At 34.6% G+C, this 26629-nt stretch overlaps 2 protein-coding genes across 2 annotated transcripts; one reads left to right on the forward strand and one right to left on the reverse strand.

Moving 5' to 3' along the window:
- Window positions 1–6381: 6381 nt before the first annotated feature.
- Window positions 6382–8164, forward strand: LOC109178952 (zinc finger MYM-type protein 1-like). The gene is made up of 2 exons (XM_019328502.1): window positions 6382–7140; window positions 7637–8164. The coding sequence occupies exons 1-2, from the start codon at window positions 6382–6384 to the stop codon at window positions 8162–8164; spliced, it is 1287 nt and encodes a 428-aa protein (XP_019184047.1).
- A 1917-nt stretch (window positions 8165–10081) lies between these two features.
- Window positions 10082–22580, reverse strand: LOC109178989 (probable acyl-activating enzyme 16, chloroplastic). Its single transcript, XM_019328540.1, has 18 exons — window positions 22152–22580; window positions 20792–20974; window positions 19666–19780; window positions 19235–19322; window positions 15340–15551; window positions 15101–15219; window positions 13891–14040; window positions 13639–13706; window positions 13117–13222; window positions 12450–12608; window positions 12090–12143; window positions 11930–12010; window positions 11647–11784; window positions 11130–11289; window positions 10771–10850; window positions 10501–10646; window positions 10340–10397; window positions 10082–10243 (listed from the first exon to the last, which is right to left on the reverse strand). The coding sequence occupies exons 1-18, from the start codon at window positions 22317–22319 to the stop codon at window positions 10151–10153; spliced, it is 2178 nt and encodes a 725-aa protein (XP_019184085.1). The 5' UTR covers window positions 22320–22580; the 3' UTR covers window positions 10082–10150.
- Window positions 22581–26629: the final 4049 nt, after the last annotated feature.

Here is a 26629-nt window from a genome sequence, read left to right on the forward strand (position 1 = left end):
AAAAACTTTTAGTTCTAAACTAGCTTAAAATTAAATACTAGGCCCTCTAAAATTTGGGACCATGTGCTATAGCTCAGCTTGCACAACCAATAATCCGGCCCTGCTTGCTTATAAATTGTGGATTCTACCGATTCTATTCAATTTTCCTTTCTTAAGAGAAATAACCTTATTATTAATAAAGGTTTGTGCGGGAAACTACACATGAGGATTTTATTTTTATTAATAGTATAGACTACAACAAGTAGCTATTTACCCAATTTAAGATAAGCAAATTATTTTAAAAGTTTTGACTTGCGAAGTCATGTCCAAGTTTTATGGTTCAATGTTTTTGCAAAATTTAAGATAAACAAATTATTTTTACTATTTTTTTTTTATCATATGTTCTTGTATTATTATTATTTTAAATGTTTTGAATTGCTAACTTGCTTTTGTTATCTAATTTAAATTTAACTAGAGCAAGTAGCTATTTATCCAATTTAAGACAAGCAAATTATTTTAAAAGTTTTGAATTGTGAAGTCATATCCTATTTTTATGGTTCAATGTTTTGCAAAATTTAAGATAAGCAAATTATTTTTACTAATTTTTTCAAATCATATGTTATTGTATTATTATTGCTAGTATTTTCACCCATGCGTTGCACGGAATGGATTTTTTTATAATATATTAAGAATATTTAGATGGATATATAATTATATAAATTATAACATCAAATATTATATAGTGCAATTTGTTGGCCCCGAAAGGGTGGCGAGAACTCTAGAGGGGGAGTGAATAGACTTCTTTAACTTTTTAGCTTTTCTAAAACACACAACACTTTGGTAATTTCAACTCCAAGTATAAACAACTAATCAACTTAGAGTGTGCACATCGGAATAAGTAACGGTAAAGTGTTATGCTTGATTGTGCGGTGCTCAAAGAGAGATTCTTAACATGCAACACGTTAGAAACACTTGATATGGTTCAAAGATGATATATGCAAAGTTTGGTTCACATGCAAACACATGCAAACGTGGGAACTATCAAACTCATACAGTTAAAGATAAGCGATAAATCGTTACGGGTTAGTTTGCATTAAATAAAAGCATGCAGATAATAAGTGAGCAGTAAGTAAAGTAGAGAGAAAGATTTATAGTGGTTCGGAGATGGTGAAATTCTCCTACTCCATTTTCTCCTTTAATGTCCAAAGGAGAAATCCACTATCTTCGTTCACCCAGATACAATAGTGAATCAGTGTCTACCGACACTCTCCGAGTGCTTCGCACAAAGCTACACTCTTCCAAGGTTTTTCACAAGCTCCTCTTGTTACTCCGCCTTCTTCTGAGTACTTCGCACCAAGCTGTACTCCTACACCACGAGAACTACGCACAAAGCTACGCTCTCACAGGGTTTTCACAAGCTCCCTTTGTTACTCTGCCCTTTACAACGAGTGTTACGCACAAAGCTACACTCAACCATGGTTTTTCACTCGCTCTAGTTACTCCGCCCTCTTTCTACACTCAGTAGAGATGTTTACAATGAAATACAAAGATTTCTATCTCAGACTTGAATTCTATCGTATATAGCTCGATATTTCACTTGATGTTTTATTAAAATTGCTTGCTCTTGTTCATCGTTCTTGTCTTCAAGTCTGCTTGGGCAATTTATATCCAATGAAAGCTATTTGCCCGTTGATCAACTTTCGATCCCGATCGTCCATTTCAAATGTAGTTGATTAAATAATGTTATCAACTTGATCTGCAACTTGATGCGAAACTTGATCTGCAACTCTAGATATTAGCCTTTCCGCCTTTGTCAGATAATTTAAATAATCCAATCTTTGCTTGTATGTAGATCTGACATAAATTCCATTGAAAAAATGTAGCCTCCAAATTTGAATAGCTTCTTCGTGTGAATTCTTGACTTCTGTAGCTGTGTACTTGATCTGATAAACCAAGTTGATCAAAATAATTTATCTGCTTATTCTTGCTTGAGTATAAAAAAAAAAAATATCGTCGTGAATCAGCCTTCTCCGAGTGTCTCCGGCTCCATTGTAAAAACATTGTTGTACATAGATTCATCTCATCACGGAAAATTTCTTCTTATCTGGTGCACAATCCTTCGTGGTTCTTCGTCACGGTTCAGCTTAGATATCCAAAAAGACTGTTCAAATTCGAACTAAGTTGGTAACACCTTTACTATACATTGTGTTCACACATGTATTTGACAGCTTCGTAGACCAAAAATGCTTGCAACAAAATTCAAACATAAGATCATTTGGGCAACTTATCAACAAGTCTTCACCTTTGGTGTAAGATGTATTTCCAAATGTATATAGCTCTTGCATGCTTCGTCATTTGGGCAACTTATCAACAAGTCTTCACCTTTGGTGTAAGATGTATTTCCAAATGTATATAGCTCTTGCTTCGTCAACCATCTTCTACTTAGTCAATAACTTCTTCTGCTTTGTTATCAACTCACCTCGTCACAAGCTTGGTACCTCGTCAACAAGCTACCTCGTCACAAGCTAAAAAATATTTTCTCTTGATGAGATTCAAACATATGATCACTTAGCTTACTCTTCCACCAAATCTCCTTCCAACTCTGCTAGCTTATCCTTTGATGACTTGTATGCTCCAAAATAGGGTTAAGCTATAATACCGTTTAATCATAAAGTTGGCAACTTTAGCAATTCACGTAACTTTCATTGCATGGATGCACCATGCTCTTATTGACCCAGACTGACTCAAATTGAAATAAAATGGGGAATACTAATATTTTCAAAATACATTTGGCTCATCAAAACTTTACAATATATTCCTAACAGAATTGATGAAACGGTTTGGATTGATTATGTTTTCTGATGTTATCCTTGTTTGAATTCGAGCAAATAATTGTTGAATTAATAGCCAATGTGTAGATGTACGCATCCGGTGCTGAAATTTTGGAGATTTTATGTATTAGTGTTTAGGAGTTTTATAAATTGGGAAAATGTGCTCGTTCTCTAGTAATTCAGTTATAGGAATCAATTGCTATCCTAATTCATTTGTATGGAATATATATTTTTGTGTAGATATAAGCAATTTTGCCATCTTGAAAAAAAAGAAACATAATATCACTGGTTGTATTTACACATTATTGAAAATCTCTTTGTAGACGACATTGGTAGTAGTAACACAATCTTGTCCATCCTTGTCTAGAGCTAACACATTCAGGCCATCAGGGTGGGTGAGGTTGGGAAAAAGCCACGTACAATTGACCGTAATTAATGACTGGTTTTTTTCCTCAATAACTCAACATGAGTTACGTTAGTGTTTGGCCCTAGCTTTTGTTGATAGTCATGGCATTTGCAAGCATCAACGGGACTTGTTTACGCTGGGCAATCTCGTATCAGAAGGAGTGAGAGACATTCAGGGGATAAGAACTTTGGTTCCTTCATGTGTCTCATTAACTATTCTTGCTTCGACAATGTGATCTGTCAATTTTGTGACGATGAGCTGCATACCATTACAAAGACCAAGAAAGTGGTCTATGTTCCGCAATAACATAACAAGTGCACTGATCTTTAATGTCAATGAATGATTAGGAAGACCAGACAATCTCAAACTATTTAAGAATTCAGGAGTGTGTACTTTAGATAAATTTTCACCGTCTGATTTTGCGTCACAACTTAAATATGTTTATCCTTCTGCAGTATTCATGTCGCACATGTACTGATTAATTTGATCAATGACATCTAAAGTCGGCGAGAGGATCGCTCGGCCTTCCAGCTACGACTCATCAAGCATGCTATATCTCGAGCTTGGGAAGGTTCTTTCCACTATAGTTGCTATGGGATCGTGTCCACACTTCAACAAAAACTATGCAAGAATATCGATCTCAAATGAATTGTCATTTACAACCCTTGCAATCTCATCTCCGATGTGTGCAATCCATTTTGAAAACCAATCAACTGTCAGTCTATCTTCCTCCAAAGCGAAGCTCCAAAGTCTCAAGTTCTTGGTGAGCTTTAATACCTTGCAATTTGTCCAGAGGTACGAAGAATTTATAGTGGACCTAACAACTACGGTCTCGTTACTTTCAGAATAACAGGTAAGATCTGTCTAAAATCGTCGCCCAAAACTATTGTCTTCCCACCAAATGTCTTTTCAGCACTACCCGGTATGGCAAACCTCAATAGATCCCTCATAGTTTTGTCTAAAACCTCAAAACAGTGTTTGGGCGTCATCCGTGCTTCATCTTATTTTATCAATTTGCTCCTTATATAAGCTCAGCAAGATCACTGCCTTGCAATATATTACACGTGAAATCTTCATTCAAAGAGAGTGGTATAGCAAATCTAGAATTAGCATTTCTGGAAAGTCCCTCAAGCTCTTCCCCCCACAAAGATAACAACTTCTCTAACTCCACCAGAGCGAATTGTTTATTATCTGAATTCGATAACATCAATTGGTGCATATAAATTAAAAATATATATATGCATATGCTTAAACAAGACCAACTATCCAAAAGTCAATAGTATTCCAAAAAGGGCTCATAGGTGAAAACAATCTAACTAATAGGAAAGGGAACTAAGGCTAAAAGATGGGCTCCAACTAGTGCGCTCTCGAACCGACTAAATCGCACCTGAAAACATTTTAAATAACCGTTAGCGATTATGCTAAGCAATCTTACTCGCACGCTCTCGACCGACTAAATCGCACCTGAAAACATTTTAAATAACCGTTAGCGATTATGCTAAGCAACCCAACTCCAACGCGTAAAGATACGTAAATATACATTTGATACTTCAAATAGTTTTGAGACTTGGGAATACATAAGTATATCTCTAAACAACTCTAATTTCATAAAATCACAAGGAGTAATTCAAGACTCGACCATTCAAGGAATATACTCATCGGCCACTCAATACACAAGGATATCAATAGAGATCAACTCGACAAGGCAATGATAACGAAGCAAGGATAATAAGCAAGATAGGATATTCACACTTATCAACAAGGTAGTTCTGTTATATAAATCAATCACCGACAACGTTCCAAATCCTCAAAGGACATAGCCAAACCAAGTCATTCACTGCGGAGTCATCACAATGACTCGTTACCAATGTGGATCAGTGTGGTGGGCTCTAGTGCAGTCAGTTAGATTAGATTTCATCGGGGTTACAAACCCGATTCATAGATTCCGCGGGGTCAGAAGAGACTCGATAGGGATGTCGCGAGGTCCCTATTGGGTTCTCCAGTCCCCAATAAGTAGAAATAGTCCCGACAACCTGGAATTGTTCCCTCAGGATGTCCGTCAAACCATCATCCCGAATCAATAAGAATTACCACAATGTCCACTTGTACCAGCTCAATCATCACATCAAGGTTCCACACACACAAGGAATCATATGAGGCAAAGCAAAGGAATAGATTCCACAATACTCGTTATTGAAATTATTCAATAACTAATCTACGTGAATTACTAATTCTATGTCAGTATGTCACTATGTGAATTACTAATTCTATGTGAATAAGTGAATTACTAATCTGTTAGATTGTTAGTAAATAGTAATCTGTAATTTTTGTTTACTGTATATTTTGCTTAATTACTAATTACATAATCCGTTAGTACTTAACTAATTGTCTAATTACTAATTGCTAATTTGATGTAAGATGTAAGAATGTAAATGTAGTTCTAGACTTCCAGTAAGAATGTAAGATGCTTATGTTGATTTACTTATGTTATTTGTTATTTGTTGATAATTGATTACTTGATTAGTAATTAGTCCAATAAGATGCTTATGCTGATGTGATTACTTAATTATGTTGGTTCAGTTATGGAAAAATTCTTAAAAAGAAAATCAACTTGTGGGGATTCATCTAGTCAAGGTAGTCGCGAAGTGGCAAGTAGGCCGTGTATTGGAGTTAACATAGATGAACTTGAAGTTGATCCGGCTAAAAGGAAAAGCATTTATGAATATCATATCAATGATAGAGATATTGTGCGACGAAGATATCTACAAATAGGTCCTTGTCAACCAAAAAATCATGTTTTTCCTACTAGAGTGATTACGGTGTCAATAGGAGGTTTAATCCTAAATGGTTTAAAGATCATAGTAATTGGTTGGAGTATAGTGTATCAGAAGATGCATCATATTGTTTATGTTGTTATCTATTCAAAGATGAAAGCATCGGACAACAAGCAGGAGGGGAGTCATTTGTTACAAAAGGATTCAACAATTGGGAAAAAGGGCCGGAAAGGTTGCGTGCACATGTTGGTAGTCATAATAGTGTTCACGCAAGGAACGTACAAGATTGTCGAGACTTAATGAATCAAGAGCAACACATACAAGTTTGTGTATAAAAACAGTCGGAGTAATGGAAATAAGATTATCGTGTTCGATTGACTTCATCAGTTGAATGTATCCGGTTCTTTTAAGGCAAGGACTTGCTTTTCGTGGACATGATGAAAGCTATGACTCACTTAATCGAGGAAACTTCCTTGAGGCTTTAAGGTTACTTGCCAATAATAATGACAAAATTGCCAAAGTAATGTTGCAAAATGCACCTGAAAATCACCAAATGACTGCCCCTTGCATTAAAAAAGATATAGCTAATGCAATTGCAAGTGAGGTAACCCAAGTAATAATTAATGATCTTGGTGAAGAATTATTTGGAATAATAGTTGATGAGTCGAGAGATATATCAGTTAAAGAGCAGATGATTGTGTTTATTCGGTATGTGCATTCAAGTTGGCATATTGTTGAGCGTCTTCTTGGCATTACTCATGTTTGTGACACTACTTCTATGTCTCTTAAAGTAGCCATTGAAAATCTTCTAACAAGGCATGGATTAAGCATTTCAAGAATAAGAGGTCAAGGCTATGATGGAGCAAGTAATAGGCGAGGTGAGTTTAATGGTCTTAAGACTTTGATTATGAATGAGAATCCAAGTGCATTTTATGTTCATTGTTTCGCTCATCAATTACAACTTGCACTTGTGGGTGTTGCAAAGGAAAATGAAGAAGTTGGAAATTTCTTTTTCACTGTCTCGCAATTGTGCAATATTGTTTGTGCTTCATTTAAGCGCATGGATAGCTTACGAGACAAACAATTAAAGATGTTGATTGATTCAATTTCTGAGGATACAATTGAAACGGGAACTGGTTTGAATCAAGAAGTAGTTTTAAAATGTCCTGGTGATACACGTTGAGGATCTCATTACGGTGCACTTTTGAGCATTGTCGCATTATTTTCTCCCGTGATTGATGTTCTTGATGAAATAAGGCAGGATCCAAAACAAAGAACAGAAGCATTTAGAGTATTGAAGAATATCTTATGTTTTGATTTTGTGTTCTTGTTGCACTTAATGAGGGGTGTTTTAGGAATTACTAATGAATTGTCACATGCACTACAAAAGAAAGATCAAAACATTGTGAATGCCATGAGACTAGTTGATGTCTCAAAAAAAAAGATTGCAAATGATGAGAAATGATGGTTGGGAAGCTCTTTTACAAGAAGTTTCACTCTTTTGCAACAAGCATTCAATTCCCATACCTAATTTGGATGAAATTTATGTAGTTCCAGGAAGACCTCGTCGTAAAGCTGAAGAAAGGACTCATCTTCATAGGTACCGTGTTAAAAGGTTTTATGTGGTTTTAGATCTACAACTTTAGGAGCTAAACAACCGTTTCAATGAGAAGAATACAGAGTTGCTCTTATGTGTGACATGTTTTGATCCAAAGAATTCATTTGTTAAGTTTGATAAGGATAAATTAGTTCGATTGACACAGTTCTATCCAAATGATTTTTCTGATATTGAACTTCAAGTACTAGATAACCAACTACAGACTTATTTTGTTGATGTAACTTATGATCCCGCTTTCTCTAAATTGGATGGTATTGATGAATTAGCTCAAAAAATGGTGGAAACGGGAAGACATTTGGATTATACGTTGGTGTATTTGCTTCTAAAGTTGTCTTTGGTCCTACCGGTTGCAACTGCTAGTGTGGAAAGAGCATTTTCTGCTATGAAGTTAATCAAGACATCTTTTCGCAACCGGATGGGCGATGATTTACTAAATGATTGCTTAGTGCCATATGTTGAAAAAGATATTTTTAATCAAGTTTCAAATGAAGCAGTTCTACAACGATTTCAACATATGAGAGAGCGTAGAGGAATATTATCCCGTAGTTCATCATAAATATTGTAATGTAATATATGATGTATTTAATATTTTAACAATCTTATTTGTATTTGAACATTTTTGAATGTTATTTTCCTTTTGCTTCTTCGCCCCCACTGAAGAAAAATCCTGGCTCCGCCACTGCTCCAACCTTAGGCTTACTCTTGCAAGTCCCCTTCAAGATGATCTTCATCATAAATCCCCAAACCCAACACACAAAAAAAGAAAGAGACTTAGATGATGAAGATGGAAACCATAAGTAAAGACTACTAACACCTATTTCTTACCCTTCCTATGCTTGGTGATGGTGAAAGGTAGAGTCTTGCTTAGTCTTCTTGGTTAGCAAGGTGAAGAACACTTTTGGTAGAGTGGGAGAGGGAAAGTGGCGTGTGATAGAGTGTAGGGTGAGCTGAAATGTTTGAGTGTGATTCTATCTAAGTGGTAGGAATTCATGAATAAGTGTTTTAGGGTGTAGGAATAGGTATAGGCCATAAATTAGAAGGGCTAAGGTACGGGCCTAATAATTCTTTATCAATTGGGCTAGGAACAATATTCATATTCAAACTTGTACCAAAGTCCAACAAGATATTAAATAGGATTCAACCCAATGATTCCAACTAAAAGCTAAGGGATTGGGCCAAAGTGGTTCCCTTAACAAGGTTCCAAGGCAAAAGTTAATAAAGAGTTCAAGGTATAAATAAGAGGATTAAATCCATCCTTAGGAATTATTTGGGAATTAAGTTTGGATTTTCCGGAATAAAATTCGGGGTGTCACATTTTCCCTCTGAGAACTAGGGCTCAAATATCAACTTCGGGCTTCCACCGGCGAATAACAGAAGTTCAGAACGGCAACAGCCAACAACAGCGTCTTTGCGAGACAGAGGCTTCCACCAGAGTCCAGACTAGAGACCACAATGGCATCGAAAACTCGAAAGGAACTATGGGAGGGATGAAGTGTATACACAGTTGCAAACTATAGAGTAGAGAGAAGTCTCGAAGTGAGAAATCGAGAACTCAGATAGGATTAGAGACGAAGAGAGGAGAACTCAGAGTTTTAGAGAGAAGGAGAGGAATGAGAGGTCAGAGGAGAAAGGAGCGACTGCGCGAAGAGATGCAAATGAGAAACCCTAGCGTTCTAACAATTTGAAGGATGGTATTAATCACTTGTATCACCGTTCTTGGTGATTTCTTCCCAATCGTTCTGTTGTAAGAGACATCTTTTGCAACTTTTACCATTTTTGTCTCTGTAACTATAATGGAAGGAAACAAATTGAAACAAAGATTCATAGTAAATCTCTGGCAAAAAGAAACAACAAAACCTAGGGCAATACTTATTACGAATTTTATGGATTTGTGGAAAAAGTAAAAAGAGGAAGGGCAAACTAAGAATGTGAACTTCTATGGACTGCGGCTTGGAAGGCCAAGTTCAATATTTGTCTGTCATTAAACCGTGGCGCTGGCTGTTACGCAACGAAGTAAAGAAGGGTAGTTGTCCCTTCGCTACTAGCTATAGCTTTTGGCGTAATGGTAAAAGCTTGATCCCAAAAAAAGTGAATTAAAAAAAATAAGCACAAAGTATTTTTTTTTCTATTAGTCTAACAACATTGGCTAACTACTTTCTCAACCTACTGAAGCACAGAGAGTCAATAGCATCTTAGGCTCGAACTCACAACCTCCCATGTGGAGTTCAACTTGGTACTATTGGACCACAAGGAACTTCATATATGTTCATTCCAACTCAATTATTACATCATTATAGATTACCTAAATGAGTAAATGTTCAACATGAAGGTCAATTTAATTGAGCATGCTCCTAGTGAGCAAATCACTTTGTACCCCCTAGAAATATGAAATAACAATTGCCCTAACTTATTACTATTATTATTTACTATTATAATTTTACAACTCACTTATCATGTAAAACCTATAGGTATCTTGAGCATCAAGGCACCTGACTTATTATTAATACCATTGGTTCAATTACAAACGAACATTGTGGGGAAGTCACTTGTACAGATTGTCAATTTGCTCTTTGTATAGATCTGTTACTTTGTTTCTCCTAACTTTCATTGTTGGAGTTAACAAACCGTTATCAATCTGCACCAGCCAGAAAGCAAAAAATGTCCAAGCTATTGTCATTTCTTTGAATTGGGAAATGAATGGCTGAGCTAGCTTATTTAGCAAAATGATTACCGTAAAAGGCTCGTCAATGACAAGGAGAGGTCCAATTTGAAACGCAGAACCTGTTGTCCTGCATCACGGAAAGTTTGGAGGAGAAAATCAGGAGGCCGGGGAAAAGAGCTTTTTCCCAAAAATAATTTGGTAAAGAAAAGAAGCTACAATAATCGCCTTACCATTTTCTAAGTTCTTCATGTAATAGGTTAGCAGTTTTCTCCTTGCTAACTTCTGTGGCATCAAAATCAACCACAGACAACTTTTTTGCAGCTAAAAGAACCTCTTCTTTATGTGGTACAACAATAGCTCCAAGACGTCGTTTATCCTACACGATGAAGATCTCATGTTATACGATGCAATAGAAAAGGTATATATGTATTCACACAAACATGTCAAAACTAGTAGAATTTTTTTTTTTTTTTTAAAGTCCAAAAAAAGCTATTACGGACCTGACCAAAGACAACAATCTGTTTAATCAAATTGCTACCCATTGCAGCTTCTTCAATCTCAGATGGTTCAACATTTTCACCTATATATCCTTTGCACGCATATATCAATCGCTACATAAACTTCATGGAAATGTTTTACACCTAGAATGCTGATAGCTAAGGCCTTATTATCAAGTAAAAGAAGTTATTAGCTAATAGATACCTGAAAAAAAAGAGGGTTAAGAAGATTAAATTCTCCCTTTATAAAGTGCAATTGTGTATTGTTGGAGTTTGGTGGACTGTAAATGAAAAATGGTGGGTTTCTATCTAAGATAACAACTCAAGAATCACTGTACACAGAGTAAGAGTTTAACAATCACCTGATGAAAGCACTATAGTATCCTTGGCACGACCTTCAAGAATAATAGCGCCAGAAGAATTGCGAGATCGCCCTACAGAATGATGAGGAACAATCCAACCAATATCACCGGTATTTAGCCATCCATTCTCATCAATAGCTTGCTTTGTAGCCTTTGGGTTCTGAACAAAAAAGAAATGTTCATACTCAATGAACAAACAGCAAGATTCACATTCCAAGATAGAAGCGGATGTTCAGTTCTATAATTATAAGCAACTAGACAAGGCAGCAAGGAGACATGAACATATGTTTTTAATGCTGCTTTGTAAAACAATAATGATAAAGCCAAAGACCTAGGATAAAAATTAGGCTGAACTAAAACGGATTGTAATTCAATGACCAAAATATGCATGTGATGTGTATGTGGGTGTGTGTACTACAAACACCCACATGATATTTTATCAAACAACAAAGAAAAGCCTGCTTGCAGAAAAATGGAACTGACAAAAAAAAACTTTGAAAATCGTTGGAGTACTAACCTTGTAGTAGCCCTTCATCACCTGTGGTCCCTTGGCTTTGATAATACCTTTTGAACCAGGGGGAAGGACCTCATCAGTTTCAGCATCTACAACTTTTATTTCTGTGTAGCGAATGGGATGCCCAGGTGAGCCAAGGACCTGCAAACATTAAATCTGTAACTGTCATGATTATTGGCGAAGTAACTATGAAAAGATAATTCTGTCATTTGCACTGCTAATCAGTGCAAATCGACAAACAACTTCAGCTCTGAAAGTTTCAATGCACAGTGGATAAAGCACTTACAATACAGTTTGAATGCCGACAAGCAACACAAGGAGATGACTCTGTTAAACCGTATCCATCTAGTACTGTTATGTCAATTGCCTGTAAGATATCACATTTTGAATCAGAGCTAGCATCAATCCATGCCCTTGGCAATAGCCACAAAGATAAAGAACCAAACCTCAAAGAACTTGTCAACATGTGGAGAAAGACTACCACCTCCACTTATTCCACCCTGCAAAAAACAAAAGTTATTAACAAGTTAACATCTATACGTAATTAGCTTGTACGATACAACTCATTGTTTGTAGGAGAGTCTATTGATCAAGTGATCCAGATAAACAGTTAGGTTGTACAAGTTCTTGCATAGTGGGTCTCAATATTTCAATATAATTTTCAATCAGAGAACACTCAAAGGTAAAATTTTATGAGTTCCCACAATCAGAGAACACTCAAAGTAAAGAAAGGAAGTAACATTAACTTCAATTTCTGCACACTGAATAGCAATACCATGGCTTAATTATGTATGCTTATACCATACCTTAGAAATACCAATGTTGGAGTGAATTTTACTATAGACTAATTTCCTTGCCAACAAATGCAATGGACACAATAGAGCAGCAATTGCTCTGGCCCATAACCAGTCCAAAACTGAAACAAGGTAAGAAGGCTGTTTCTGATCTTTTGTTAAGCATTTCCCCTGAAACACAGACACAATAAAAATAGACGACAATTCAAGAAATTAGTTAAGGTGCTGTTATTGATTTAAGAGTTAATGCCATATGGGATCCTCCGAGTATAGTGGTTTTGGCACGTTTAGTCCTAAACTTTCAAATTGACCACCTGTGGTCCTTCGACTTTCAAATTGTTACCATCCGTGGTCCATGTTAACCACCCATGGTCCTTCAACTTTCAAAATTTAACCAGCCACGGTCCTCCTGGAAGGACCATGGGTAGTTAAAATTTGATAGTTGAAGGACCATGGGTGCTTAACTCGGACCACGGGTGGTCAATTTGAAAGTTTAGGACTAAAGATGACAAAACCACTATACTCGAAGAACCCCAGATGGTACTAAAACTATGGAGTATCTGTAATTTTGACTGTAGCTAAAGAGAACCCTAAATACTAACCAAAGCTCTCTGTATTGATTAAAATATATAAACTCAAACACACAAAAAATTGAAGAACTAAAAGGTTGATGCTAAACCTCATATATCCTTTTAGCGTCCTTGTATGCCAAACTGATCTTCAGAAATAGTAAGGCAATGAGCTTACGAGCAGTGCTGCTTGTCTTTATCTGCTTCAGAATTCCACTACAAAATTGAGAAATTAAAAAGACTGAACATGATATAACCAAAGAAGAACAAATGCATTCAGAATGTGGAAAGTAAATGTAACACATCTTCATATTTGTTATTCCAGGCAAAACACAGAAATTTAGATCACACAATATAACAGACAGAATGTTGAATTGAAGGTAGTTCTTATTCATGCATTTTTGTTTCGTGTTGTAGAAGTTTATAGAAATTTAACAGCAATCCAACTTTTAACACAACTAATTTTTCTTCATCATAACCACTGCAGAATTCATCCTTGTTAAAGTTATAGAACACTCATACGAAAAGAAATAAAATAAAACAAAAAGTTAGTTCCATAAAATTTATACAACACTGATATCAAAACAAGTACTCCGTAAAATAAAACAAAAAGTCAGTTCCATAAAGTTTACCTGCATAATGTCTCATATACCAAAGGAACTGATATTAGATATTGTGGTTGATAACGTTTTAAATCTTCCTAAAATACGAGTAAATTGAATCAGAAGCTTGACATAATCTTCTTTTCTTTAATTTTTTAAAGGACAATCACAACTGTGAATTGAGGAAAACAAATTGAGTACAATTTCTAATATGTTTACGATCAATAAAAACTAGGTAAGCTGAAATTCAATGCAAGAGTGGAATATAAAAATAGACCATGCCTTCAAGTTTTTTACTGTAGTGTATACTTGCTTGCATCCAAAAGAGAGCATGAAATATTCAGCAGCACGTTCATATGCATGCCAAGGAGGAAGCATGCTCAGGAATCTTTCCCCAGGTACAACACGTACTGGATCCCAGAGATTCACAATCTAGTAAAGGAACAAATAAAGTCTCATCTCATGTGCATCAACTGAGCAACAATTCTATAGATGGCAAAAGCAAAATAAAACACTAGAAGTAGTTTCGTATATATATTATCAGAACCTGGGATATTAACCAAGAAAAAATAACCAGGATGGATGGTCAAAAAGTTAAAACTTTTAGAATAAATTATCTCAATTTAATTCAATAAAAATTTGACATTAGCCTAGAGTCGGCAACCACATCAAAGTGGACCATCACTCTAGTACTCCCCCAAATGCAGTATTCTCTCATTCTCTTTGAATTTAGAGTGTACAATCTTACCAAAACTTGAGTTTCAATACTTTAGCTGTATGCACACGTACTATAACCAATCTATGATATATATATATATATATATATATATATATATATATATATATATATATATATATATAGGCTAATGTTCCAATGAGACCACCTCTTCCCGTGAGTCTGTGAGACCCTTCATTCGTGTAGTAGATTCTGTGCATTCGTGAAGGGTCTCACGGACTCACAGGAAGAGGTGATCTCATTTGATCATTACTCTCTCTCTCTCTCTCTCTCTCTCTCTCTCTCTCTCTCCTCCTCCTCCCTCTATTAATATTTTCATGATCAATTCCAAGGTTTAGGAATATTTGAACCCCAACTTAGAATAAGAATATAAATTTAATTATTGCTGAAAAGAGCTTCTAAAATATGTCATTTTTAGCGACTTCTGTTGTTTTGTTGTTGTTGTTGTTTTATTTTTCTTTTTATATTTTTTTCAGGTTTCCATCTATAAGGGGAATGGTAATGGCTATGTTAGTGAAATTACACATTTATTATTTTATATTCCCCCTCATGCATATGGGCCAAACACACAAAAATATTTTAATGTTGAGTAGTGCAGAAATTTGAATCTAGAACATTTTGCCTACTTTGGTACTAAATTGAAAGATTTGTTCTATTCCACCTAAAAGTCAAAACTAATAGTGAAACTACACATTTATTATTTTATATTTATCCCCAATAGTTAATATTGTAAAGGCTAAATGCGAAGGCAGAAACCTGGTGAAGCAGATTTTTATGTGTAAGCATAACACCTTTTGGATTGCCAGTAGTTCCACTAGTATAAACAAGTGTAGCTACATCATCAGAGTTGATTGGTTCATATATGTATTGATTCCCTGCAATTGCATTAGTTATTCAGTGATCTTTTTACCCAAATGCATTTCATTCAGATCAAGCCATTAACAAATCTTATAAGGACACACTAGTGATCTTTTTACCCAAATTGCATTACTTACTGGCTTCTTGTGTGTGAAGCAAAGCCATATGGCTCTCATTTCCCAAATCTAAGATTTCGGTAAAACTGTATATGGGGAGTCCATCCCTTACTTCACTTGTGATGCTTGATTTTTCCCCCCAAAGTAAGATGACAAATCTTACATCTGCATGGGAGTGGAAGGTTTCTGCAATTCGGCTGTACATTTCAGGATTGTCGACAGCAAGTGCAACACTGTAATTATAGTGATAAACATTATGCCATATTCTTTTTACTTTGTAGGGATATATAAGTTGTTAGTTCTTGTGGAAAGGAAGAAGATATTGGAGATACATCAGCCAGTAATAATTGCATTTACTGGCATGAATAGATTATGCATCTTTTCAAATGCAAGTGTAACTAACATTGGTGAGTTTAAAAACACTAAAGAGAGAGTGTTGAGATAGCTTACTCATAAAAGGAAAGACACAATCAGTTTTAGAATACTGTCCAATTTCAACAACAAATATTGAGATAAACAATCAAGCAAAATTAAACTTGGATCAAAATTATAAAATCTACAAAAATCTACATTAATCTCTCGTACAAGCAAAGTCAAATTAAAGATTCATTCTGTACTGTGAAGGACTGAATAAAAAGAGATAGAATTGTGAAGGGAATGTGTGAAAGTAATCATCTCCCAGTCCATGTTTTTATAAATGTACAAGGAAGCAGCTATTGGAAAGTGAACAAGATGGCTATTGGTGAAGGATTTGATGAAAAAGATGTGTAGAGCGCGCCTTTAAATATCCCAAGAAAAATGAGGTAGAAGTTAGAATTTTCAAGGCTAAAAGTGCTAAGATGAAGAAGTTATGGACTGAGAACTTTCTGATGTTTATGTTGGTTGGAGGATGAGATTTTGTTGGTTGGAGGATGAGACTTTATTAAATCTACTAACCTACTAACGTATATATAAATTATATAAGAGTCAATATTGTTAGAATACAAAATATGTTGGTGTAATCATGTGCATTAATAAGTTGTACATTTTGATTTCTTCATCATACAATGATAGATATTTTCAAATTGCCCGCATGGCCAGCTCAGTTGGTCACAGGGGTGAAGTTTAGGAACAATGATCCGGGATCGAGTCTCACCAACGGCAGTGTGGGAGAGACCTCTCAAAGTGAGGGGGGCTCCTTGTGCGCAGTAAGCTAAGGTCTAGCCTCTATGTTCAGCTGAGTTACCATGATTTACATCATCCCAAATGCTCTGTCGGACCGGAGTGTGCGAGGCCCTTGGGTTTGGGGATTCAACCTTTTGGGAACAAAATATTTTCAAATTTACCCTCTTTCCTTTTCTGGTTTTCCTTTTATGTACAAATTTTAGTAACGGAATATTCCTTCACTTATTATTACTTTTGACTTGACTTATTACAATATATTTTCTAACCTTTTAATAATAATAATAATAATAATAATAATAATAATAATAATAATAATAATAATAATAATAATAATAATAATAATAAATCATTGTTATTAGTGTAAAAAAAATAACTCATGGCATTTCTTTTTAGTTTTTTTTTTTTACTTTTTCTCTATTCTTTTTGCGACTCTTTTCTCCTTTGTGGTAGGAGTTAATAATATTTACTTAATCTGATTTGTTTCTTTTGGCCATTGAAAAAGGTGAAATAATTTTTTGAATCATCCTCCTAAAAAAAAATGGATGTCATATTGGAATTATCTTAAGAATACATTATCTTCTCTTTGCTTGAATCAGACATTCTTGTTTATAGCACAAGTTTTAATTTTCTATTCCAAAAGCATATTGCTCCAATTAGAATATACATTTATTACAAGTTGATCTATTATGTCTTAGACAAAAAAATTTCTCCACTTTAGGAATTTAAATGCAAAACTTTATTGTTTAATCAATTTTAGAGAAAAAATTAGTATTCCAGAATATCAATGAGAATTTGCAAGAGAAAGAATTCACATATATCTACAATTGAGATCATCATATTCAGTGTTGCAAAAATCCCGCCTAGGCCGCTTAGGTGCTGACCGCCTAGGCCTCCTAGGTGCCGACTAGGCCGCCTAGTCGGCCAATTAGCTATTGTTCTTTTAAAAAAAAAAAAAAAAGGTTATTTCACTCAAAATGATATCGTTTTGAGCGAAATAACCCTAAATTGTTCAAACTCTAGATGTTTTTTAGGTTAATATTTAATATTTTAGTATTAACTATTAAAGTATTGAATAGTTTATAATTATTAGTCTTTAAAAATTAAAAAAATTTAAACATATCTTTAAAAAATAAAAAGTAAAATAAAAAAATACACGGGCGTCCGAGGAGTGCCTAGCAATTTTTTCAACCATGATCATATTACATATACACCAAGAAAACCTAAGAATTCATATACTATAGCTTCATTACATCTCTTTAATTACTGCTCGACAACATTAGTAAGCCCATTATAGGTTTATAGACATGTCATTTCTAACCAAAAAAATAAGTTAACTTTTATCAACTCTCAAATTTTATTATCTTTATTCTTTATAACTTTTTCAGTTTGGTATTTGATTTGTAAAATAGAGAAACCTTCTTCCCTAAAGTTTTTCTCTTCAATTGTGGTACATCGTCCTTGTTTTCCCTACACGAACCTATTAAAATCAAGTTTTTTAAAAAATAAAATAAAATAAAATTTACAAATGAAAAATCGAGAGTAAAGAAGATTATAATTAAAAAAAATAAACATTAAGAAGTAATAAAATACCCATGTACTAAGTAATATTTTAATAGAGTGTAATAGTTTTGTTGATTTAGGGGTTAAAACTACAACTTTTTTGAATAGTTAGGGGTGTGTATTGCAACAATAAAAATTTAGGGACTAAAATGGCTAGCAAGAAATAATTGAGGGACTAAAAATGCATTTTTTTTCCAAATAATTATTTAGTAGATTTAAAATAACTAAAGAGTTAATGAACGATTTGGTCCCTCAATTATTAGCGAACTGTCAATGTAGTCCCTCACTCGCTTATTCATCAATTTGATCCCCGAAAACAATTATTTCGGGAACCAAATCGATGAATAAGCAATTGAGGAGCTACATTGACAGTTCGTTAATAATTGAGGGACCAAATTGTTCATTAACTCATAACTAAATTATGTAATGTAATTATAATAAAATAAGACTTCTCCAATCGCAACTTCTTAAATCACCACGCCCCTTAACCATGCCTCTAAGACACTAAGACGTATCAAAGATTCATCTACCCGCAGTTAGGGTCTGCTCAGGACACCTCATGGTCTGACAAAAAAAAAAAAGATTCATCTACCATATTCAAAGGACAATGGCAGAATAGTAGAATAAGTTTAACACACTGAATCTATGCAATCCCAGACTCCCAGAGCAACACAAGGAACAAGAGGCATCCAAAAATCATCATTACATGCATGCTTCCACAAAGTTGAAATCCGGCCATGAGTACCCCTTGAGGGATAACCCACTAAATTTATATGTATATGTTCATAAATGAAGGCAACAAACACACAGATGTTGCAAATGAATATGGAGTAAATGTTTTTGTTGCAGCAGCAGAACAGCAGAAACCCACTAAATTTAACCTTAATGCAGGATGGAAATTAACTTGTTTTACAAATTAGATGCAGCATCTGTCTCAAGCAGTTTAGGTAAAAAATTGTGAAAGAGGTGAACCAGTACAGTGTATTTTACTCAAAGCTGTTAATATTTTCTGTTACACTTTTATAAAAATTAGAAAGGGGAAAACATGTTATTTTGGTGATACAAATCTTTTAGGAAAAGTTGAGTTATTAATGAAAACCTAAAGCAAAGATAAGTCAGCAGCTTCCTTGCAATGAAAGAAATACAGAAATGCAACAAGAAAATGGGTGAAAAGGAGGAGAAGAATACTAACCTTTCAGAATGGTTGTATATTTGCAAAAGCTCTTCAACTGATGACCTTGAACCCCTCACCACATTGATTGCTCCAGTGGTCATTATACCTAAAGGGTTTATTTTAATGAATTTTCTGAATAGATCAGAGGAACTTACATTTTGCATTATAATGTATTTCATAAGTAAAATGCAGGGTTATGACTCAATAAAGCTAATGTAACCACAAAGTCGCTTTTAACCACATAAGCGTACACCAACTACAAATGATGGGGACAATATGGCAGTTTTGAAAACAACCAGTGAACATAAACGTAATGTGCAATTTTGAGCATTATATTATCAAGCCTTTGAGATTTCAAAAGAGTTATAATGTGTCTGACTTCAAGTAAAACTTTGTAAAAAAGTAAAGATAGTCAGCATACTTCTGACTTTGTGTGTGTGTGAGAATACCTTGATCTGCAACTAGCCATCGACATGAATTGTCTGCAAAAAGTGCAATCTTTTCATCTGGTTTTAAACCAATAACTCTAAGACCTTCAGCAAAGCTCACAATTTCCTTCTCAAGCTGCAGTTTCAAATAAATAAATAAATAACATCAGAACATCCACCAGTAATTTGATGTGGAGTTTTTCAGAAGCAAAATGCATAACTATTTGTCTAGACTAGGAATTGAAAACACTGAAACTACTGTTTCTCCAATGAAATAATACAAAACCAAGTTCAGTAAAGATACAGCACTCTTTGATATCTAAGCAGACAAAAAATTTCAGAGAAACTACTTAAGCGGCAATAACAGGACCATTCTACATCTTTAAACAGTAGCTAGCTGCCTACTACAGGATCTGGTGAAGAATACCCCAAACACTATAGAAATGCACTGGAATCATAAAGAAATCCTAAAGCGTAGCTCATTATAATATAGTTTCAGTACACTTCAAAATTCAAATAAATTGCTAATTGCTAATAAAAGTAACAACTTTCTCAATCGAGAATTTTACCAATAAATCTAGAAATTTACAAGTAGTGAGGACAAGATATCGATCAATCATATTAATTTTTTTTTAAAAAATAAAAGTAAATAAATAAATTAAATTATTTATTTTAAAAAAACCTTTAAGACATTTGCAATAACTACAGATAAAAACTCTCCCAATACCACAAATAAGTTTGAATCCAATGTGAAAGGCTGTCACATCATGATGGAAGATGTACAAAACATTACCATAATACCAACTGTTGTTTCAAGGATTTGAATCAATGACCTTAGTACCAAACTACTACCTAATGGCCAACAAGTGCACTTGGTCAGGGCACCAAACCCAACCTTCAAAAGTGTTGAGAGTCCCACTGTCCCACATTGAAAATATAAGAGAAAGCATATGGTTTATAAAGCCATGGATTAGACTAGCTAATTGATTGGATTCAATCATTTAGTGTGGTTTGGCCCAGATTATAACAAAAAGAAAAGGTGAGATCAAGTGCACAAGCCTCCCCAGTATGGTACAAGATATAAGAGAGAAAATACCTCTTTTAAACATTACATTTCAAATGATCAACATCCAAAGGAAAGGCTTACCTCCTTAAAGCTCAGATTTGTTGGAGGGTTGTGGTATGGGTCCACTAATGCTATGCAATTGCCAAACTCCTCTGCTGCTGTCTTCCAAATATCAGGAACTGTTTTCCATTCTGATGACAATAATCCATTCCCTGACAACAATATGCTCTCCAAAATAGGTGAGCACTTCCTAATTTGCATTCCCTTCATGTTAAAAAGAACATAATGAATAAACAAGGGATTCGACAACATTTGAACAATCTAACCGAACAAAGCAATTATTTATAATACCATTTTCTAATGCTATTATATATGCACAAGTTTTCATTCCAAAAGTATATGTTAGGTAAGAGATAGGATGATGGGAATCTAAGACTTAATAAAGGTTTTGCATTGAATTTGTCAACTATCAGAATGTAGGAATTGAACTATCAAAATGTTCCTACACATTAGCAAATAAAATTGGTCTGGAGCTTTAAGCTTGATTATGGAAATTGAGGCAACATCTATCAACTGGTTCTTAAAGGACAAGTCACAAGAATTAAAAATCCTCAAAGTGATCTCAATATTCCTTGTACCCAAAAGGCATCTGGTATTTGAGAGTCCATGAGTTAATTCTAGCTAAAGCAGTTATATATTCTAAGACTCACTGAAAGGATTATGAATTCTTATCATATTGTGATGTCAAATACCATTCTCCTTATACTTCATATTATGTGCTCACTTCAATGTAAATTTTGGCAGATACTCTGAGAAGAAAACTATGAAGATTGGAAGGTGACTAGAGAATTGTGTAGAAAAGGCACAACTTCAATAGCCTTATTAGCCTGATTGAATCTGGCAAGCATGAACACAACAATTGCAATTACAAAAAAAGACACTTTGATCATCAGAATTATTTTGTTACTGAAGATATATATTTAGACTAAACCACCCTGAAAGTCAAAAGGATCCTGCACATACCATGACCAATTGACCAATACCACCTCCATATCATCACTTCTCTTAATTTATGGCTCAAAAATCTAACTTGAAAAAAAAGATTTTATAAATTATAACTTCACCTCAGTTCATAACAGTCTCTTTAGAAATGTGGACAAATTAAAGCTGAGCACAAAGCTTCAACGTCATAAACCTAAATTACGAATGTAACTCAGATTTTTTGTAGCATGAAAACTAAAATTAAATACAAGGAGCTACAGTTCCTATTGTCTAAACAGATGTTCCAAAAGACTAAATAACACCACACTATCTGTCAAGCTCAACTCATGATCAACTAAATTTACTTAATTCTTGAGAAATGACAATCATCATTGCGAAATTTTATCTATTGATACGCAAATTGGCACCAAATGAAGAAAAGGGTACTCAAGAAAATCACTGTTGACTCGCAGAAAACCCTGAATTTCCGACTTGTCGAACCCCTAGAATTTAGCTGCCACTTCATTTTGATGAATCCTCGGCAAGACATGAGATCATGAACGGCATGGTTCCCGTCATCGGACTTGGGAAGAAGAAACATTACCGATTTAGTGTTCAATGCCGCCATCTTTATCTCTACGTATGCACATACAGAGAGGGTTGAGAGAGACAGACAAGGAAGGGAAGAAAAGTGATCGAGAAAGGAAAAGATTAATGATAATAGAATTCGAGAAAACTGGACGGGGCTAGCGAGAAGAACAAAGAGAAGTAGAGGTAGAGGGAGAATGCAATTGGAGATGAGTATTGCGTAGTAGGTTGGGAATAGTTTGAGAGCGCCAAATTGGGCGACTGGCAGTTTATTTGAAGTTGAGTAGACAATTAATAAACGAATTCACAAACGAAAAAATATCATTTTTGGTCTATGTATTAATTTTAGTCCTTAACAATTAAAATTTTCAAATTAGGTGCATGATTATTCAATTTGTATTACATTTAATCCTTCACTATTACGGAGTAATATTTTCAAATTAGGTACATGACTATTCAACTTGTATCACATTTAGTCCTGTTGTTAAATTTTTCGACCAAATTTTCGAATAAGTCACCGGTGACCGATCAATTTAATTTAATTTTTTGTTGGGAAAATTGCATCTTTGGTCCCTGAGTTATACCCCTAAGTTCCGACTCAATCCCTGAGTTATGACCGTATCCATTTTTAGTCCCTCAGTTATGAACGAAGTGTCGTATTTGGTCCCCGACCGTTAAAACTTGACGAAAAAAATTAAAAATATTTGGAATTTGAAGGGTAAAGTAGGAAATTCACATTTTATTCTCCATATATCAAAACCACTTTCACAACATTATTTTTCACTTCTTAGTCTCTTATTTCAAGATTGTTCAATTCTAAATGAATTTCAGTAACTTTAGTATGACTTGTTAGGAACCTGGCTCTCGTATAACAAACTTAAGACTTAGCACAAACAAAGAAACACTTGATCATTGTCTTCAGAAACCTTCTTCATCTCTGGCCGGAGACGAAGAAAGTTTCGTCTCTATAGCCGGAGACGGGAAAACGTTTTTTTTTTTTTTTTTTAAGTTTTAATTTATTATTTTTAAATAATAATTTTTAAAACAATATTTGAAATTTTGGGTGACCTGTTATTAACCTGCAAAACTTGAAAATTAGACTAATCGAATGAAATTGGTTAGTTTAGGGACCTAATTGTTGTTTTTTTACGTTCAGTTGCCTAATTGCATTATTGTGTACAATTCAATGACTTATTTGACCCTTATTCCTTTATAAAAATAAAAATAAAAACAACGCCATGGCAAGCTGGCAACTTGCTCAGCCTGCCGCCATGGACTAGAAGCCAGCTAGCTTCTCCGTCCACCGTTGATAGTCGTGAAGCATGCAATAGTGCTTCACCGGTAATGTACCTTTCCAACTTACATGATTAAAGAAAGGACAAAAAGGTATATAACATGTAAAGCAATGTGATTAGATTTTACTTGAAGAAATTGAAAAATATATATATATATATATATATATATATATATATATATATATATATATAGACACACACAATATCAAATGAGATATACCTCTCCCGTACAAACTATATATTATATATTTGCGGATAAATGATTGTGCATTTGAAACAAACATTTTATTGTGGCACCATGCCTCCACGCAAAACATGTGCAATTGGAAAAAAAAATATCAAATTTCTTCCATTGCAATTTAATTTTAAAACATTTCAATGTACCTTTCCAACTTACATGATTAAAGAAAGGGCAAAAAGGTATATACCATGTAAAGCAATGTGATTAGATTTTACTTGAAGAAATTGATATATATTTTGTTTGTTTGATAATTTAATTGTATATATTTAATGTACAATGACTCAATTACATAAAAATAATAATAAATTTAATAATCTATTTGGCACTTTCATATTTAAATTGACATCTTAATAAGAATTAGTATATTAACAAATAATTCGTATTTATGTTAGTCAAGATTTTATGGCCTAATAGTATTTGGGTTGGACTTTCAGTCTCAGTGAAGACGTTATTGCCTTTTTTAGTTCGGTAGGGCATTAAAAAAATTCGTATTTAATCGAGTACAACTATTTTTTTTTAAACAAGTACGTATGTTTGAGTTACGTGTCAAATTATATACAATATTATCATTACAAAATCATGAGTCTAAACATCAAAAACATGTTTTTGCTAACCCATTTTTCCACGAAATTTTTAGTGGTGTTAATTGACACCACCCTTTATAAGATAGCTCAGTTCATGTTTATGGGTCAATAGAAATGGTATTAAATGTAATATTTAACTCGCTACTAGAAATTATGGAATTTCCGACCACCTGAAAATTATCTTAAATCAAGTAGAAAGCCTTGTTCCGACCACTTTTGATATCCGGAAAAACCTTTGTTGCTATTTCCAACCACTTTTTGATTTCAACTTGATTTAAGATCAATTTCAGGTGGTCGGAAATTCCATAATTTCTAGTAGTGACTTTTCAATAAAAATGTATTATTTGTTAATTTATAAAAATTATTAAACAACATGTGATAGTATTTGTCATTGACCTTTAATTGTCTTCTTTTAAAACTAAATGACAATCTTGAATCTAATGGTGTCATGATTATGCAAGGAACCAAGTGTATGGCACACGTGTGATGCACGGTATGAATACGATCAATTGTATAAGTATATAGAGTATAAATTAATATAATTCAGTGTATTATATGATATAAGATATATATATATATATATATATATATATATATATATATATATATATATATATATATATAGATTTTGGATCCGGTGAGGTCTCTATTGGCAGGTGAGATTGTGAGGCTCAATCTTGTACGTTTATTTGTATCTTTTGATGCTCCAGATTTAATGTTGTATATGGCCACGTGCGCTGATTGTTTGTAGACTTAAGGGCTTTAAGGTCTTTTGTTGATATCTTTATTAGGATATATTAATTATTTAGCCGATTTTATGGGCTTGTGTAGGGGTGTCAAAGTGGGTCGAAGCCCGCGGGTTAGGGCTGCAAGAAATTAGGCTCGCGAAAATGCGGGCCTAACGGGCATGGCCCGCGGAGGGCCAGAGCCCACGCGGGAAAACTCGCGCGGGTTGCGGGCCGACCCGCGGGCTAGGCCATATTTAAAAAATAAATAAATAAATTATATATATAATATCTTTATTTTTTTTTCAAAACCATATATATAATATCTTAATTCTCATGCGGTGTGTAGATCTCACTATCTAAGAGTATGCAGAAGGGGAGAAATCCAATAATTCTTCGCCAATTCTTAATTCAATAATTCTTAGAGTACATAGTTCTTCAGTTCTCCCGTCTCCATCTGCCTCCAACTCTATCAAACAATTACTAAAACTAAATCATCAATTCATACATATTTATGAATTACTAAATCACCTCCAAGTCCAGCAAACATACATATTTATATATGTATTATACACAAACGGGAACTGTAGAGGGAAAATCTGAAGTCGAGAGAGAAATAGAGTGTGTTGTTGAACCCTAGCTTTAATCACCCTTCTATAGTTCTGCTCAACGTGCGGTATCGATCCGGGAGATTTGGGCGAGGTTTTTGGATTTTATGGAAGTTTTCGGTGCATTTAGGTGTATTATACACCGTGAGGATGCGAAAGAACGACCAATAAATAGTTCCATATTTCAAGCGGTTTTAACATGTTTATATACTATTTAATGTTTTTTTTTTAAATTTAAGTGATGGCCCGCGGTCCAGCCCGCGAGACCCGCAAGCCCGCATGGGGCGGGCTTGGGCTGTATAGTTCCAAGCCAGCGGACTTCGCGGGCCGACCCGCAACAGCCTGCCAAATAAAAAGCCCGCGGTGGGGCGGGCCTAATGAGGTGGGCCGACCCACATTGACACCCCTAGGCTTGTGCAGGGTTAATTATGGTTTCAAATCACATGTCAGGATTTTGCCGTCTCTTCGCATCCTTTTCTTTGTGGGTGGTGTTTCTTCTCCGGTAAGTTTTGTAAGCCTCATTCGTTCTCTTCTGTTATGCGTTTCTTCTTCGTCCAGTCTCTCTAGGGAAGCGCTGACTTTGTTACTCTCTGTTCGTGCCGTCCAAGCGATCGTCATGGCGGTTTTAGTTCGTTTGATGTTCTTTTGTTTTTTTTGTTGTTTTGTAATGATGTTGCATTTTTACAGCGAGGAGAGCAATGCCGATGGGGTTCTTTGGTCTGTTAGTTTTTGAGTTGGGGTGGGTTTTAGCCTGGTATTAGGTTTTTTTTTTCGCATTATTTTTTCGGGGATTCTTCCGTTTATTGCGCTGCTGGTTTTTTTTTTTTTTTTTTTTTTTGGGAATCGCGTTTTCCGGGCTGGGGGTTCTGTCAAGTTTCAAGAAAAATGAATAGCGGT

This window comes from Ipomoea nil, unplaced genomic scaffold (assembly GCF_001879475.1).
Source record: "Ipomoea nil cultivar Tokyo-kokei standard unplaced genomic scaffold, Asagao_1.1 scaffold0875, whole genome shotgun sequence".
Lineage (NCBI taxonomy): Eukaryota > Viridiplantae > Streptophyta > Magnoliopsida > Solanales > Convolvulaceae > Ipomoea > Ipomoea nil.

Bases quoted from the DNA above. Each gene is read 5' to 3' on its own strand.
- LOC109178952 (XM_019328502.1), top strand. From the start codon at position 6,382: ATGTATCCGGTTCTTTTAAGGCAAGGACTTGCTTTTCGTGGACATGAT. The intron at 7,141-7,636 runs GTAGTTTTAAAA...CTACAACTTTAG, and splicing joins GAACTGGTTTGAATCAAGAA to GAGCTAAACAACCGTTTCAA.
- LOC109178989 (XM_019328540.1), bottom strand. From the start codon at position 22,319: ATGGCGGCATTGAACACTAAATCGGTAATGTTTCTTCTTCCCAAGTCC. The intron at 13,223-13,638 runs GTAAACTTTATG...TCAATTTTGTAG, and splicing joins GTATATGAGACATTATGCAG to TGGAATTCTGAAGCAGATAA. The intron at 11,785-11,929 runs GTAAGTGCTTTA...TAATGTTTGCAG, and splicing joins GTCGGCATTCAAACTGTATT to GTCCTTGGCTCACCTGGGCA.